Below are 18,831 nucleotides of genomic sequence, written 5' to 3' on the forward strand. Positions count from 1 at the left end.
GTACGATTCGGGAACATTTGGTGCCTGGCAGAGCGTGCTGTCAGACACGGTGTTGACTTCCGCTCTAGAGTCTCTTGGAGAGGAAGTCCTCTTTCCCAGAGAGGTTGGCAAATACGTAGAGCTTGCATAGAGACAGGATACCAACACTGAAAGGAAACAAGTAGAGTACGAATGGAAGGTCAAGTCTGTTGCAAGACATTCCGTGTGACACATAAGAATAACTATTAGACTAATTGTATTAGTAGCCTGAGGCTTGGTGACATACGAGCTAGTTTGATCATTTAATAGTATAAACGGTAGGCCGTATGATTCCAGACCCTCTCAGGCGTTGTCGTGTTATACGGGAACCGGGCACGACGGCGCGAGAGGGTCTGGTACGAGGCTAGTTGACGCGTTTTCAAAATGATTAGTGGTACACACCGTGTCATTAGCTACGTCACGGGCAACAATTGAGAGTATCCGAGCATCCATTGCAACTCACGGTATACCGGACATCATAGTATCCGCTAATGGCTCTTGTTTCACAAGTCAAGAATTTGAGTTCTTTTGCAGATCCAATGGTATCACACACATCAACTCAGCGCCCTATCACCCCGCTTCAAACGGGCTTGCTGAACGGATGGTACAAACGTCGAAACAAGGTTTGGAAATAAGATGCATGGAAGTAAGAACGTTTCAGGAAAAATTACGAGTGCTGGCGGACAGCAATGGCACACCGGAGGACAAACAACCAGTTACGAAGGAGATGTTGGTAAGCCCACGGCACACGCGCAAGAGAAACAAAAAGAGACCCATCGACAAACAGAAGAGCAGAGGGGAGATTTTCAAGGAAAGGAGGACGAACAAGTTTCGGCACAGACGCCGGTACAAACAGACAACCAGACAGAGAAGGGGAATTCCTCAAAAGGGAGACAACGAATCGGCTCAGACCAGAGGATACTATTAGAACGGAAGAGAGGGAACCCCAAATGACGGAATTTCGGAGGTCGCAACGAGTGAGGAAGGCACCGAAGCGACTAGATTTATAAGTAGTTAACAATATGACTGTAATTTTTATTTGTCTTGTTGCGTTATTTTGTTGTTGTTGAGGAGAGGGTAAGGAATGTGGTAGTACAGGACTCGGGCTTAGTTCGGGGAACCCGAGTAAGAGAGTGTGAGCGGGAACAGTAGTTCTATCCAAATATAGAAGATATCACACAATCGTTAGTGCATTCAGAATCGCCGCTTAGCTAACTATAACTGTACGGTGATATTCTTAGTTATCAATTGCTCTCTTACATGCACAGTTGTGACGAGCACATGACCAGCAAACCATTTGACAAAACGCGTGTCCTATGGTCAACACATCAGATAGCGATACGTTACCTCTTCCGTTCGTCGCCACCCTTGTGGCTAGGTACTCTCAGACCCGTCTCGTTGAGGTTTACATTGGGATTTGCTTCCCCAGCAAGGAAAACGAAGGTCAGGGAAATGTGTTGTCTGATGCGAGCATAGCCTAGTTTTGGGTGAGTGATTCGTTAGTTTGTCCAGCTAATATGATTAGCTATGCATATCATTGTGATGCATATGCGTAAATCTTCGTCCTCAAAAGGCTACAGTACCAGTAGCTGAAAGCACACTATATCTGATAGGGCTCCAGATCTCTTAAGCAACCGCTCACGTCATTCTCCGCCCTCTAGCAGTAAATATATAATTTAATAGTGAGTCCTACTATGACCACCACAAACTCGTTCCAAATTCAGGTTGTCATTTCCATGGTAATGAGGTAAATTGTGGCCCCATGCTGAAATATTGTGGCCACAAGGAATGATAACTAATGACATTATACACTGGACGACAAGGTTTCAGATTTTTGCAGAAGAAAATTGACAAAAGATGTGTACCTTATTGATTTCAACACAATTTACATACTCATTTGATGAACCGATTGATCATGTAACCATTAGGACTGTGGAAGACTCCAGCAAAGGTGGTGTTGGTTCTTTAATTAATTAATTTATTGTTGCTTCACACATTTAAACATAAAAACAACAAAAGAATTTGTAGCAACATAGTGACATACCAAGGAGATGTATTTGGGTATATTTATTCAGCAGTTCTTTCTATATCACAGTACAATATGTTTAATTAATACCATATCAATTACTTCTCCCCTAGCAACGCTGCAAATCGTTTTGATCCTCTCTAACAGGTGGCTGCAAAAAGCTATATCCAGCCAGGTTTTCAGATAACTTACTTGATCTCCCTCCAAGGCAGTCTCTCCTATGTCATTTGCCCCTCCTTAGCACACATTGTCTCACACAAGTTAAATCTTGCAATTCCTAATGTGGAACACGTTTGTTGTCGTCATAAGAACAGTCATGCAGGTACGACACCATGCAGCATTGACTTTACTATTGCAAGCTCCTTCGTTGTTAATATTGCTGTGACAGCAGCTTAGTTGTGACTCACGCGTGACGTGACTCTAATCCTGTTTCAGTAATTGGGCAGTTCACTGCATGTGGCAATATATATTATGATTTTACCAAGTTGTGTGACTACTGCTCTGTATCGTAATGTAAATTGCATGGATAGTTAACCTTCTGTAAAAGCATGATTTACAAACTCTGATTGCAAAAGAAGAGTGAAGTCCTTGTGTGGACTGGCACGTATGTACATTTCATTAGCTGACCAGGTGTAACAATGCCAATGTTGGATGATCTACCTGCTCCTTCTGATTACCTACTCCTGCCAATTATGTGATTAGCATCATCTAGGCTATAGTTAACGTTTTCTTTACTGATGAGGAATACAACAGTGTGTTCCTCAAGAAAATGCAGACTGGAACTGTCACTAACATTTCAGGATGTCAGGCTGGTGGGCAGACAGGTAGACTGACAGAAAGCTAGGCAGGCATGTAGTATGGGATACGGATGAATAGAAGATGGGCATACATACAAACAGACAGACCAAAGGAAATGTGATATCCATTTTAGTTATTGGTTGTTTTATTCCCTCTTAGTCTCTCATCAATATTGGTGCTATAATTGGTAACCTAGTTGGTGGTTGGGGTGCAGAAAGATTGGACATAAAAGTAAGCATCATGCTTTCTAGCCAGCTATTCACATTGGGATGACTACCTATCGTCATGCCGTCGTCATTCAGTCGACAAGATCAATCCCAAATCCCACATTCTTGCTCCTCTCTGCATAGGTAGAATACTGGCAAGCATGGGTCTAGGGATTGTGTCAGTGACAGTACCCATAACTTAATATGACCTGCAGTATCTCTCATGCAGTAGGTGACGATTTCATGTCTTTGTAGATTTATATTGCTGAAGTATCAACAGTTTCCTACAGGGGTTTCCCTGGAACGTTAAATCAAGTGGCAGTTGCTCTTGGAATTCTTATTGCATACTTGTTGGGTGTCTGGATCAAGCCATACTATATATACTGGCTTGCTGTTGTAGCTATGTGTATAGTGGCTGCACTGGCTGTTTTGATGTTCTTTATGCCTGAAACACCAAGGTGGCTGCTCATAGACGGTCAGCAAATGAAATCTCTTGCAGCTCTCACATGGTTAAAGGAGATAATGCAACACTGCAAATGAACTCAGTGAGAGTGAAGGAAGCTTACAAGAGCGGGAAACATTCCCATGCTCTGAGCTTCGCAGACCAACTTTGTACAAGCCACTTTTCATATGTGTTATGATGATGTTCTTCCAGCAGTTTTCTGGCATCAAGTCTGTCATGTTGTTTGCTAGAGTTATCACCAATTAATATGACACATCCATCACATTCTTTAAAGATTTATGAACCAACAATGATTGGTGGCATATAGCTTGTCTTAATTACAGGACTTTTAATGGACAAATTTGGTCAGTGGGTGTTACTCATTACATCTGGGTCTCTAATGAGTATCAGTGCAATTGGAATAGGTGTTTACTTCCAGATCAACTCGGATCTCAATGATCCAGACACGATTCCTGCACATTACCACATTTCTGTACTTTGGTCGTCCCTTCTTTGTCTTATGGTTTCCATCACCGGTTTTTCTCTTGGTTTGGGTGCTATACCATGACTCATCATGTCAAAGATTCTTTCAACACATGCTTGAGGAACAGCTGGAGGAATAGTGGCTTCCATCACGTGGTCATCATCATCATCATCATCATCATCATCATCATCATCATCATCATCATCATCATTTGTTGTCACTTATCTGTTTCATTACTTTACAAACACCATGAAGTACTATAGAACGTTCTGGTTTTATTGGACAGCGTCACTCATGGCTGTGTGTTTTGACATTTTTGTTGTGCTTGAGACAAGAGGGAATTAAATCATTGGAAGAGATAGAACAGTACTTTGATCCCAAACAGATACACAAAAGGCATTGACTTAGTTGTGTGTATGCCCTCATTTCCACTGTTAATTGCTACTTTATGTGGTAATCAATTATCATGTGAGTTGGGTTTGTTCACAGCTATTTCATATTTGTAAATCGATTTTACTCCAGGTCAGGCCAGAGGCATTGCGTTAATTAAACTAAATTATATATTAACTAGAAGCCATCTACAATGGCTTTGTACAACCTACATGCCAACCGTAAAGTGTGCTCTCTAGGTTAAATTCCGGGGTGACAATGTCGGTGTCAGTTTAAAATTTGTGATAATCTCAGAGTTTACTACTGAGTGCCCATTTTCAAACTCATCTGAGATTTTGGCAAGATCTTCATATTCTAAAATTTTCATATTGATATGTTAATTAAGCCGTTCAAGAGATATCACGTTTACAGACAGACACATAGACAGACAGACAAACATCTCCAAACATTACAACTTTGCTCCGCTGCACTACACGGGCTGGTTTGCTCGGTTTCACTACACGGGCTGCTGAAGTTTGTACAATCAGTAGGCGTCCAAGCTAATGTTTGTGTAATTTGTGTACAGCCATTCTAATTATCTCTATAAAGTACATATACACTAACTACATACAAAACGAATAGATGTCACTAACCTTTTACGTGCTAATAACCCTGATGTAGACGGTAGACCTACCATGTACAACAACATTATTATCTCGGTTCTGTCACGGTCACTCCCGAAAAACATGCAAGTTGGAACTTCATCCTCTGTAAGAAAGCCTTGACCTGCAAGTCCATGATCCTATATGCATACCATTGCTGACATAAAAATAGTGTGAAAGAATGGCTAAGTGTTGTACTTTATTTTCTCTGAGTTGTTGAGGTGTGGAAGAAAACTAAACGCTTCTCCGATATGAACTCTGTTGACACAAACAGTTTACAACACTGTGACACCAGTCTCAATCTGTATTTTCATTAATTAATAGTAACCCATAGAGCAGTAGTAGTTTTGGCTTGTCCAGATTGCTGGTTTACTATTCAAGTAGAGCTACTACTGTAAATCACTAAATTTTTGTAAGCTATTTAATTTCATAATTTTGTAAATTGCAAAAAATTACTAACTTAATTAAATTGGCTACTAAATTTTGTAGCCCAAATATCCATGCACATTTTTAGCCCAAATATCCATGCACATTTTTAGCCCAAATATTCATGCGGATGAAGATACAATGCTGTCTAAATGATCGTCTTCATTGTTTGGGTTGGGCACATGGCTTTCTCGGCTCAGGTTAGTGTCTTGTCATCGAATTGGCTTTTGCAAGCCAAGAAATTAGAGACATAATGAGAATAAAGTAGGTATGTCAGCAGGCCTTGTCACTTCCACGCACGTGTTCAAGATGCACAAGGAAGTTTTACAAACATTTCTTTACTACAAAATAGAGTTTGTGGCAGTTTACGAACATTTGTAGTTACAAACATTTATTGATTTACAGTATTTGAGTGGAGTTGTTGTTGAGTGGGCTGTTATTGTTATCCAACTCTTGGTTCTCATTGTTAGTGGCAATTGAAACACAAATATAAAAATTAAGATTTGTGCAACACAATGTTATACACTGTATGTGCATGGCTTCTATTACTTTACAGCCTTTGGTAAGAAATACATAACATTATCTTTAATTTCAGCAGACATTGTGCACACTTCTGCTTAATGGGTATTGAGGGTTACTACTGGAGTGTGACGTAAATGTCTTTGAAAAAGGTGAGAGCATGTATTGCTACATGTATTGCTTAAGAAATGAAAGTAAACACATGAATTGCTTTTGTGAGCAGGGTAACTATGATACACGTATGTGACTTAATTACCTCGCACGAGATGATAGACATTTGGACAATGCTTTCTCGATGGCAGTCAACTCAAGCCGAGCCTGTTCATAATACACTCAATCCTACTTGATCTTCTAGTTAATTAAGAAACCAAGAGGCAAACCTGAACTGTTCCATTTTCACTGAAACCAGATGAACATTGTAACACTCGAGTAATCTCTGCTATAACAGCCTCAACGATATGTGAAAGAATGCGTCCAACAAAAGGAGGAATCACTGAGTAGACCTAAAATGTAAGGTAATGGATAAAGTAGACTAGTAAAGTAATCAAAGTAAAGGACATGTTTCAGAGGCTTCTAAGTCTGGACTCTTATATGTATGACTGATATGGATCTTGCTTGGTAAGCATCAGCATGAAAATCTGAACCAACATACTGCAAGTTACATATGATGCAGTGGCATCTTGTTTATCTAAACCCACACATGCCAACTATCAAAATTGCACTGTAATTATGACATTAAAATGTCATTTACTAGTACAAACTCAAAGTGGGCACATATCTGGTTATGTTACCAGCCTATTTTACTCTCTCTTTAGTTTTGGTTGTAATCAAGTCCTTTAATCACAGTCTTCAACATAACTATGTTTTTGGTTTTCAAATGCCCAGCACTAAAGTCATTTTTGTTTCTGTAAAAAGCATTTCAGGTAAGTTTGCTATTTCGCTATCTTAAATGCAGGTGTGTCTTCACGTGTACACTTTAGGACAATCATGATTCTACTGTAAACACGTGTGTAAAATCAGTAGATGATGAAATGTTAATACCTCTGCATGAACCTTTACCAGCTTCAGTAGTGTCTCTTTCACGTATCCTCTCACTTCTGTAGGAGCAGGGCATTCCTCCCAGTCCCATTCACCTGCGGTCATTCCTGGCTCCACTGCACCAACAATTGGCAGTTCCTTGCTCTCAACATACACAGTGTTGATCTTCGTATCCAATTCTTCAAGAAAGCTTCGAGCAGTCTATTAAAAAATATAAACAATAAGCACTCGTGCAGGCGTGTGGTGTGGTGTGGCGGCGGCGATGGTGATGGTAGTGGTGGTGGTGGTGGTGGTGGTGGTGGTGGTGTGTGTGTGTGTGTGTGTGTGTGTGTGTGTGTGTGTGTGTGTGTGTGTGTGTGTGTGTGTGTGTGTGTGTGTGTGTGTGTGTGTGTGTGTGTGTGTGTGTGTGTGTGTGTGTGTGTGTGTGTGTGTGTGTGTGTGTGTGTGTGTGTGTGTGTGTGTGTGTGTGTTACATATCTGTCATCTGTTTGCCCGCCTGTCAACCCACACTTGGGGTCACTTGAGTTTGCCTTAGTGTCTTGTAACAGTATGTTGCAAACGTCATTGTTTGATTTTCAAATTGTACTCTATGTACACCATAAGGTTTTAGCACCAAAACTTCACTATTACAATGACTCAACAACTTCTACCTATCTTAATCATTTAAAATTGCTGTCATCCAGATCAAACTGCTATCTATTTTGCTGTACAGTGCTAAGTCTCTCTGTCTATTGGATTTGACTACAGGGAAATTAGCTCTCTGTTTCCCTCCATATCCCTATCTGCATTAAGCTCCCTTAAGATTCTCTATCATAATAGTATCTGATGTTGACCTGCTTGTTGACCACATCTGCTATACCTACATGTTCATCAATTTAGATCACAGTAGTATGACCCACCTCTGCAACAATAGAGTATTCAGCATATCCATGACTTTTAAAGATCTCCACAACTTTTGGCAGCACTTGGATAGAAGTGTAGCGACAATTGCTCAAAGCAATGAGCAACTGTTTTTCCTAAAGAAGTTGCTGTACAAGTGCCATGTACAACGTCCGGTAGAACAATTAACAAACTCTTGTAGGTGTGTAGTCATCTTCATCAACATCCAGTGTCTCCGTACTCGGAAATACTACATATGGTGAAGGTCCACCTCTACAGTCAAACAATGAAGCAGTAGAGCAAATATAGACAAAAATGCTATTAATTGAAAAATGTTAACAGCCTACAGTAGATATGCAGCCCACTTGGTGAGCATTGAGGTGGCAGGCAGCTAAAACTGCATCGATTTTGCTAGTGCTATTAGCATTCCACAGCTGCTAGGGTTTGTTTAGGTTTAGAAGTGAAAAGACTATTATGACTCTGACTGCATGTGCACATTCAAAATATGCTCATGTTAACAACAACAACAACAACAACAACAACAACAACACCACCACCACACACAGTAGACCAGCAACAGCTTAGTGTGTGAACTCTATTGAGTAAATAACTTCTATATTTATTTCACAACCACAATGGATCAATACACTAGTATAAATTTGACTATCAGGCTAATGCAGGTGGTTTATATTGATATGTTAATTAAACTCAAGAGATATTGTGTGTACAGACAGAGACACAGACAGACAGACAAACAGGAGCCCATTACAGTAATTAAGTGTTTTACTCACTCCTAATATAAGAGAAGCTATTTGCTTTCAGTTGTGTAATCCATAATATGTAGTCTTGGACAGCACACATAAGTCTTTAATTAACCTTTCATCACATGTACAGTTAGCATTGATGTATTAGCTTAGATGTACAAAAATATAACACACAGACAGACAAACAAATAGAAATTTTTCTGTTATATTAAAAGAGTCCTTAAGACTCAGTATAAATCGTTTACATTGCAAATCGTACGCTTGATACCATTGTCAAATTAGCATAGTTATAACTCCCGTCTTTCTGCAAATGGTATCCAATAGCTTTTATCCATTATTAAAATTATTAATAGGCTTTCTTTAAACTCAATGGATTCGATGTGTATCTTTGATTTATGCTGTCTGTTCTGTTACAATGTAGACTCAAGCCATATAAAAGGAAATATGTAGTTTTTCCTCAGCGTCGCTTTGTGCGCCCCTTTCGAAGTTTGCTCTTCTGCTCGATGACCAGTGATCTAGATCGTGTTCTAGATCTGGATGGTGATTCTGTTTTTCTGTCAGGTGATTGCAATGTTTACAATTTTGTTGGAGTGTAATGTTCAGTCTTCTTCCGTTTCCTCTTCTTCCTTGTCTAATACTTCAATCTCAGACCAGCTTTAGACTGTTGTTTGTGATCTGCCGTGCTGTCTGTTCGATTGGATTTTGCACACTGTTTTGTTCCTGGCAACGTGTTTGTTACTGATTTGTCCCTTACGCTTTGGTTGTCTGTTTCTGGTTGTGATTGACTGGTGGTTTCCATTGTTGAGCCTGTCATCTCTTGTAGAGGTTCCACGGTGTCTTTCGTACTTTCAGGATTCTGTTCTGATTGTTCCATTTCTGTTGCTGTTTGATTTTCCTGTACTTTCACATTCTCTTCTTCCTTGTTTTCTTGCTGCATTTCTAATCATTTTTTGTTGACAGTCCTTTATCATATGAGTGGTGCTTCCGCATCTATAACATGTTGGAGCTTGTCCAGCATATATTGCACATGCAGACATAAATTGTATTTCCCATAAATTATGCGCTCTGGGAAATAACCTCTTGATTCTGTACTTTGTATACTCTCACTCCTGTTTCCACGTGTTGTGCAAAGAAATACATAAGTATGCCTTGTAATTTTTGCAACTTGACCATTTTCTGCAATTCTTGAGATAATGACATTATCTGCCATTTCAAAGGGCATTTTGACTGAGACAAAAGCTGGTGGATCTTGTTGTGGCAATACTTCCAATCGAACATTATTCACTATCAGGTCTGTCAGTACCAACCTTTCTTTGGCTTCTTCATTCAGCAAGGTAATCTGCCACGTTTCTGCTATCGTTGGACATACGCACATGATGTACTCTTCCGGCAGTTGCTTAAATAAAGCCTTCACTATGCCTTCTGCTGTCACGCCTTCAGCAACAAATCTGACTGACAACGGCCTCTTCAACTCGTCGGCTGCCATTCTTTCTTCTTCTTGATTATGGTTAGTCTTCCTATAGATTAGGCTCGCAATGTACGTAGCCTGTTCTGTTGCTAAAGTTCTCCAAAATGACTTGGAATTCACTCTGTATTGGGAAGGTTGGCGGAGCTACCAAAACCTCGTGGCATCCTCCGAGCCTCGCAATACATACATACATACATACATGATGATGGCATGTCCACTGATAACAGTGATGACTCTCTTTAGTGTCCTCTGTGTCTCTGGTGGGATTTAACACCTGCTTTTGAACGGCATTCCTTGCCACAAGATTGGCAAACAAATGACTTGTTCGTAGGAACAATTTGTTCTTTCCGTTTCTGACGTTGAGCTTGAAGATGTCTAATACGATTTTCTTCAAACTGTTGGAGTGATGAATGGCAGAGAGATCTCCAGTTTCTTCTATCACTGGATAGTTTCTCAAAATGCAGGAAGTCAATCCCACAAGATTTCATATTAGCCTTGATAGAATCTTTATAACGTAATTTAGGACCACCTTGATGACGATGGCCCTGTTCCAGTTGACCAAAAAGGAGTTGTTTGGGAATTCTATCATTAGGCATTCGAGACATGTGACCAGCCCAGCGAAATTGGCATTTCATAACAAAAGATTCAATGCCACTGATGTTACAACGAGATAACACTTCTGTGTTGGGTATATAGTCAGTCCACTGGATTCCACATATGCAGCGAAGACATCGCCATACATACATACTACTGGAGAAATTGAGTGGCCATCCAGCTTCACAAAAAACAATGCAAGAGTGTTCCTGCGGAAGGCATCCAGCTTGGTACAGGCATTCCCAAGCAACATCTCTGACGTATAAGCTAGTTTTTGTTGAACAGGGACATTTAAGTCCCTTTACTTAATTTGCGTGTTGTAATTAGCAGTTGGACACTGTGAACTGTACTTAGCCTTTGCTTACTATTAATAGTATCTAACTTCATTTATGAAAATATATAATTATGACAGACAGACAGCCTTTTGTATGCAGTTTGCAAGTTTTAGGTTGTTTAGTGTTGGACTTTAGTTACGTGCTTTGCAGTGAAGTATCATCATCCTTGTTTGAAAATATCTGTATTGACAGACAAACAGACAGATGACATTCAACAAATGTATGGTCACTCTAGCTCTCTTGTAATTTACAAGGATCGTCATCAGTTATCATTCCATCTCATGGAGTCCACCAGGCGATCCACTAGGACCAGTTCTCTTGCGATGACCATTCATCCTATTTTATCTGAAATACAATACAACATTTGAAATCTTCTGCTTGCATACTTGGATGACGTTTTCTTGGTTGGTAGTCCTGACAGAGTGTTTGCAGCTTTCAATATGCTCTGAAAAGTCTTTTTCAACCATCAATTTGTCTATCTCCGAAACCAATACAAGTGTGAAGTTTTCAGTCCCAATATTACTCATCTCACTGGCTTTGAAGGAATTCCAGTGAGTCATGATGGTTTGATTTTTCTGGGGATGCCGGTTGGTACATCTAGCTTCGTGTCTACTATGGCCATGTTTCCACTAGCTGCACCTTAAACTAGTTTAGATTAAACAGGTTTAAGAACTAAACCAGTTCAAGAAAGCGACTGTTTCCACTAGGAACTTGCACATCCGGGATGTGCAAAACAAACAGTCTAGGAACACCTTATTTTGAAGTATTGGACTGCTTTGTCGCCAAGTCAGAGCAACTGTTGGTTTTCACTGATTCAGCATCTGCTAGTAGGAATTTGCATGATGATGACCAAGGACACCGTCTTGTCTCTCTCCGTAGCTACTGATTTCCTTCCCCTAGTTAACAACCTTTACATCTTTTAGGGCAATTCTATCCCAGCAAAATAGTCAATATCATCAAAACGACATTGTCGGAAGCCATCTAAACAAGTGCGCTACAGTCACGTGACAGTTAAACCTAAACCACTTTGCTAAACCTACTTTGAAGTGGGTTTAGGAAAGCGGTTTAGGTTTAAAATAGAACTGGTTTAGTGCAGGTGGAAACAAGTGAATTCTTAAACCAGTTTAGCTTAAACCACTTGTTAAACCGGTTTAGGCACTTGTGGAAACGTGCCCTATGTGTACTAAGGCTGCACATTCTGGGAAACAACTTTGCGACCAACTTGAAAAATTAGAAGATCAGTAGAGTTCAATGCTATACTTTTAAAACATTGTCATATTCCTAGACTTGACCATTTGGCTAGATCTGTGGAGCCTAGCTTGCTATCTGAAGCCGACTCCATCCAAGATTTGTGAATGATCAGGTTTGAAAACAGGCACGTCTCCCTATTCGTATGGGTGGTTTTGGTCTAACCCCACTATCTTCCATACATGGTCCTGCTTTTGTCGCTTCTTGGTCCCATACCATATCTGAGCTACCATCCTGTTTCCAAAAATCTGAAAGTCATCATGGACAAATTCACTTGTGATACATCTAACCCTATTGGATGTGCTTTTTGATCATATATACCTTCCAACAAACAAGAAGATCCCATATTACAAAGGAATTAAAATTGTCTATTTCTAATTACAATGATGATTTCCAGACTTGGTTGATGCAGTTCCAACTGCAAGAGATGAAGACTTTGATCTCTCTAAGGACAGGGCGCAAGTGCATGGTTGCATGCATTACCAACCTCACACGGATTCGCACTCAACCCTTGCAAATTTCACTTGGCGTGCCGTGTGAGATTAGGTCTGCCTATCACCATTTCAGAATGGGTGGAGTCTTGCAACTGCAACTCACCTCTAGACAACAGCGGCTACCATCTTCTTACCTGCAAGACCATCGATGGTCCTGTTTGGTCACACAAATGTATTGCATCAGTTTGATCAGAATGCTTGCAACATATCAGAATTCACCATCGCTGTGAGCCACGTCATCACTACAGATGATTGCCAGGATGTAGTCATCTTAGATTCAGAAACAGGGTCAGATATTGATTTAGACATTGCCCTAGCTCACCTGTGGAGCTCAGATATTTTCCAACAATGAGCAGTGTTGACATAGTGGCATCCAAAAAGTGAGAAGAAAGAAAACATGCTAAATACAATAATGAGAAGCTGCAAGGAGGAAATCTATAAATGATTCCACTAGTTATGGAGCATTCTAGTAAATGAAGAGATTAAAATAGAAAATTTCTTCAACATCTAGGCAAACGATCAGTAGATGAAGTTGGCAGACCTAACATTGGCGAGTTCATGGATTTTTGGAGAAAAAGATTTTTGATACAACTGCAGAAATGTAATGCAAACATTATTATAAGAAAACTGTCATTGCTCGAGACTGAAGGTGAGTGCTGAACCATTCAGCAACCAGTTTTTCAGTCATTGACTATAGGACTTTAATTTTTAGTTTAATTACTTAAGTAAGATTTCAATAGCAATTGCATTTTATCTTAGCTTTAGATCGTATTGTTTTTAGATTACTTAATAGCTGTGGACTCGTAAATTTTGTGATTTAGCAGCAATGTACAATAGTTTGATGTTGGAAAATATATAAAAGACAGACAGACAGACAGACAGACAGAAAATGGAGAGTAAAAGGGTTTCAATATCTGCAACATCTATCTCGCAGTACAGTCAATGAGGAGGGCAAACCAAATGCCCCAGAATTCTTAGACTATTGGAGGAAGAGATATGCCGTCCAACTCCAAAAACACAATAGCAAGACCCTTACAAAGTTCTCATCTCTCTTCAACGAATACAGCTGCAGGAAGACTTCAGCTCTCTGTGGACAGTCATAAACATTTAGAGACCGAGACCATAGGTTCCTTTCGTCTAGTCATAATGTGTAATAATGTGTATGTTAAACATCCAACTTGTGTAACCAGCTCTTGAAATTGGATGATGCCCAGGCTGCCAACCTATTGCTACGTAAGTGTCATGACCCAAGACTGAATAACTTGGCAAGAACTGTTCATCCTGACCTTTTGGTCCCAGCCACAACTATTCATGATTCACAAACACACTCAACCTTTGTCGTCTTATAGGCTATGATTCACTGCCTGACAACACCTGACAGCAAATTTCTCTTCCAATCAATATGGGAGGATTTGGCTTGACATATTAGCATCTGTTTCTCGTCCTGCATTTGTGGCGTCTTGGACTCATGCAGCTGTCGAATTGCCATTTCGTTTTCAATCTATATTACCATCCATCAACAGTTTCGTCAAATCATCAGATAGTCCAATTGGTAGGGTTTTGTCTGAATGTTTCCCAGATGACATGCCTTTCAGCAATTGTTTGTCAGGTGTTGGTAAGTTGCAGTTTCAGCTTTCCAAATGCCAACCTCGAGCCAATTCAGATAATCATTTGTCCAGTGCTGCTACAGCACGTGACACTGCACGACTGAGATCTGTCCGGGGCAAAAGTGCAGGTTCCTGGCTGTCTGCCTTACCAACTGATGAAGAGTTCGCACTCTCTACTTACAATTTTCGTTTGGCGACTCTTCTTCGTCTGGGGATGCCCATTCCTCTGTCTGATTGGTCTGGATCATGTAACTGTGGCACTCAGCTGGACAACAGTGGTTATCACTTGCTGACCAGCTAAACAGGCGAAGGGTCAGTTTGGTCCCATGACACCATTGCTGCTACTTGGGAGATTGCCTTCAAGATGTACATGCACACTTCAAGCGAGAACCAAGACATCTTCATTTTAGCTCTGATTGTACACCTGATCTTGTCATGTTTGACTGAGCTTCAGGGGCTACTGTAGAATTAGATATTGCACTAGCTCACCCTTGGAGCTCAGATACCTTGCCCAAGTCAGCTGAGACTGATGGAGCAGCAGCCAAGCGGCGAGAAGAGAGAAAGCACTCCAGACACAAGAAAGAGAGACTTCCTGGTGGCATGCCTGTTTACCTGATTCCTTTGGTCTTGGAGCACTACAGAAGATGGGGCGAAGAGGCATGGAAGTTCCTTCAAAAGTTGGCAAAGCAGTAGTCAGATGAATTTGGTTGACCCAATCCTCCAGAATTCTTAGATTTTTGGAGAAAAGATCTGCAATCCAACTGCAAAGATGTAATGCCAGTGTCATCAGAAGAAAAGCGTTGGCACTCTGTGCAACTGAAGAATTTAAACTGGACTTTACCAGCACCCAGTTTTTCAGCCAATAGTTCCATCTGAGGAGGGAGTTAATCAAGGAGACCCTCTGGGTCCTGTTCTTTTTGCTATGGCCATTCATCCAGTCTTAACTAAGATTCAGAAATCCCACTCTCAAGTATGCGTACTGGCCTACCTGGATGACGTATTTTTGCTGGAGGGGCGAAATCTTTTTTGGCTGCGTTTCATGACTTGAAGGAGACCTTCTCCACCATCAATCTGGTCATAGCAGACAAAAATTGCAAGATATTCTCTCAATCGTCCTCGACTGCTGTTGAAGGGTGTGAAGAAATTCCTGTGTCTTGTGAGGGTGCACTCTTCCTTGGTTCTCCAATTGGTTCGATGTCATTCGTTACGTCCTCTTGTGCCACCATAGCCCAGTCAAAGCTCTCACTGTGCGATCAGCTTACCAAATTGGATGATGTTCAGAGTGCAATGCTGCTATTACGATGCTGTTACATCCCCAACCTTAACCATTTGGCCCGAACAGTCCATCCTGATTTGCTAGTTCATGCTTCTACAATCCATGACTCTGGGACAAAAGAAACCTTCTCTCACCTCTTAGGCTATGACATGGTTGATGACAGGATTTGGCATCAGGCTTCTTTGCGCATCAGAATGGGCGGTTTCGGGATGATTCCTACCTATGCTGTCAATGAGACAACCAGCTTTTGTTGCATCCTGGGCCAACGCTTTTACAGAGCTGCCATTCCGATTCCCTGTTTTACGACCTATCATCGACAGTCTTTTAAGCTCTTCAACCACTCCAATCAGTGAGGCCATAGCAAGGTCTGTCCCTCCAGGAAAAATATCTCCGACTACCTGCCATGTACTGGGAAAGTTCAACAAAAGCTATCTTCTGTCACTGCTTCTTCTAATGCTCAATATCTACTCGAAAATGCCCCCACTGCCAGAGATGCAGCCCGCCTACGCTCAACAACAGGTAAGGGCGCTGGGGCTTGGCTTAATGCTATTCCTACATCGGAAGTGTTCGCACTCAATTCTTGCGATTTTCACTTGGAGTCCTTCCTTCGTTTGGGTTTGCCCATAGCCTTCTCCAGCTGGACAACGGCATGCAATTGTGGAGCTCTTATAGATGACAGTGGATACCATTTGCTGACCTGAAAGACTGGTGGGGGGCCGGTATAGTCTCACGAATCGATTTCGTCCGTCTGGTCTGATTGTTTCCGTGGGTTGCATATCCACCACTGCAGGGAGCCGAGGAGTCGTTATACAACCACAGACAACAGACCAGACATCGTATTTTTTGACTCAGACATTGGAAACAACGTTGACCTTGATATCTCCCTCGCCCACCCATGGAGTAGTGACATCTTTCCATCATCTGCTGGTGTTAGTGGTGCCGCTGCAGAGAGGAGAGCAGACAGAAAGAAAGAAAAATACAGCAAACAGCAATTACCAGGTGGCATAATTGCCACTGTAACCCCACTGGTAATGGAGCATTTTGGAGCTTGGGGGATCGATGGGTGGAAACTCCTGTGCAAATTAGCAAAGAAGTCATCAGACAAAGTGGGACGACTGAACACTGCGGAGTTTATCGACTTCTGGTCCAAACGCTTTTCTATTCAGCTCTTAAAGTGCAATGCTAGAGTCATCTCTAGAAAGCTATCTTTGTTGTCTGAAGACAACAGATGTGACCTCTTTGCCACCCAGTACTTCAGCCACTAGCTGGTACTGGAGGCTTTGCTTGTACACTGTAGTTTTTAAGTGTAGTACTCATTTTGTTTTACACGAGTTTCAATTTTAGCTTAGTTTAGTTGATGAACACTACTAGTACTTGGACAGTACATAGTACCCTGCATTGAAAAATGTATCATAGATAAAAGTTCAAATATATGTGATTGACAGACAGACAGACAGACAGACAAACAGACAGTCTTGTTTGGCAGCTTGCTTGAGACTGGGTTTTTCTATGCCATTTCATGGCTGTATCAACCAGTGTGATTGCGCCTCTTACCTGGACGGCTCGAGGTACCATCTCATGATTATGACATACAAATGGTGGGGTCTAGTTTGGACCTATGAGTGTATTTCAAATGTATAATCTGACTGCCTGAGAAGTCTTCAGATACATCACAGACGAGAGCCATTACATCACTACATGACATCTGACAATCGCCCAGACATCAGTTTTTGATTTCAGTTCACGGTCAAACACAGATCTGGATGTGTCCTTGACTCACCCATAGAGCAGCAAAGTCATATTCTCTTCAGCGTCAACAGAAGGTGCAGCAGCATTGCAAAGAGAACAAATAAAAGCAGAGAAGTACAGTAATAAACGTCTCCCAGGTGAAGAAGCAGTCTTTGGTCTTCAAACATTTTGGACGTCGGGGGCAACAGGCAAAAAATACTTACAACAGCTCTCTCTAAGGTCTACAGACGAGTGTGGAAAAGGCAACAGCTCACACTTTAAAACACACTTAAAGAAGTGTAACTCAAGAGTGATCTATAGAAGAATAGATGGACTTCAAAATATATTGTAATAATATATTGTAATGAGTAGTTTCTACAAGTTTCCAGACTCAGTGGCCTTGGAGTAGATAACGATAAAAGTAGCTTTAGCAATAAACAATTGCAGAAGTTTGTAATAGCCATAATGAACTCTAAATTGTGATTTATCAAATATGTGAAGATGACAGACAGACAGATCCCGGATAAAGAGTGGCGGACCACACATGTTTCTAGTCTGTTCATCTCAAGGATCAAGAAGAAGAGTTTTCAAGTCGTCGTCCAAGTCATCGTTCACGGCTTCGGCCGCTAACGCCGTTTATGACTCTGTTGGCCATTGGGGCCCCCTTTCGTGTTTGATCGTTTGTTTGCTCACCTTTTCATCTGCACAGTCTGCTGTCTACAAGTCATTGTTTGGTACTTCCCTCTTCGTGTCTTTGCGCCAACATTTCCTTTGCTTGAGCGTCGTCATCGTGGATTGTACGCATCTTTACCTCGCGTCAGCGCTAGACGTCTTCTACGGTGGCCATGCATGTCGTGATGTCTTCCTCTACCCATATTGTCTACTCCTCTGTATCAACATTGTCATCATGGATTGTATGCATCTTTACCTCACGTCAGCGCTAGGCGTCTTCTATGGTGGCCATGCACGTTGTGATGTCTTCCTCTACCCATATTGTCTACTCCTCTGTATCAACATTGTCATCATGGATTGCACGCATCTTTACCTCGCGTCAGCACTAGGCGTCTTCTATGGTGGCCATGCACTTTGTGATGTCTTCCTCTACCCGTATTGTCTACTCCTCTGTATCAACATTGTCATCATGGATTGTACGCATCTTTACCTCGCGTCAGCGCTAGGCGTCTTCTATGGTGGCCATGCACGTTGTGATGTCCATCCATGTTATCCGAGAGACAGACAGACAGTGTTCAGTTTTTTGTTTTTTAGTTGTCATTGTAATGTAGTGTATCGTGCTTTGCTTAATTTGATTTAGCCTGTAATAGTTCTGATTTATGAAAATATAATACCATTGACAGACAGACAGACAGACAGACAGACAGACAGACAGACAGACAGACAGACAGACAGACAGACAGACAGATCTGGAGGACAGCCAGAGTGCTCTGTTACT

General features: G+C 41.2%; 1 protein-coding gene across 1 annotated transcript; it reads right to left on the minus strand.

The window, feature by feature from the left end:
* Positions 1-4,872: 4,872 nt before the first annotated feature.
* Positions 4,873-10,117, minus strand: LOC134195447 (uncharacterized). The gene is made up of 9 exons (XM_062664469.1): positions 9,802-10,117; positions 9,270-9,570; positions 8,062-8,140; positions 7,888-8,004; positions 6,992-7,189; positions 6,331-6,453; positions 6,207-6,268; positions 5,204-5,263; positions 4,873-5,145 (listed from the first exon to the last, which is right to left on the minus strand). Exons 1-9 carry the CDS (start codon positions 10,115-10,117, stop codon positions 5,055-5,057), a joined length of 1,347 nt encoding a protein of 448 aa, XP_062520453.1. The 3' UTR covers positions 4,873-5,054.
* Between the last annotated feature and the right edge of the window lie 8,714 nt (positions 10,118-18,831).

Source organism: Corticium candelabrum, chromosome 20 (assembly GCF_963422355.1).
Source record: "Corticium candelabrum chromosome 20, ooCorCand1.1, whole genome shotgun sequence".
In the NCBI taxonomy this organism is placed as follows: domain Eukaryota; kingdom Metazoa; phylum Porifera; class Homoscleromorpha; order Homosclerophorida; family Plakinidae; genus Corticium; species Corticium candelabrum.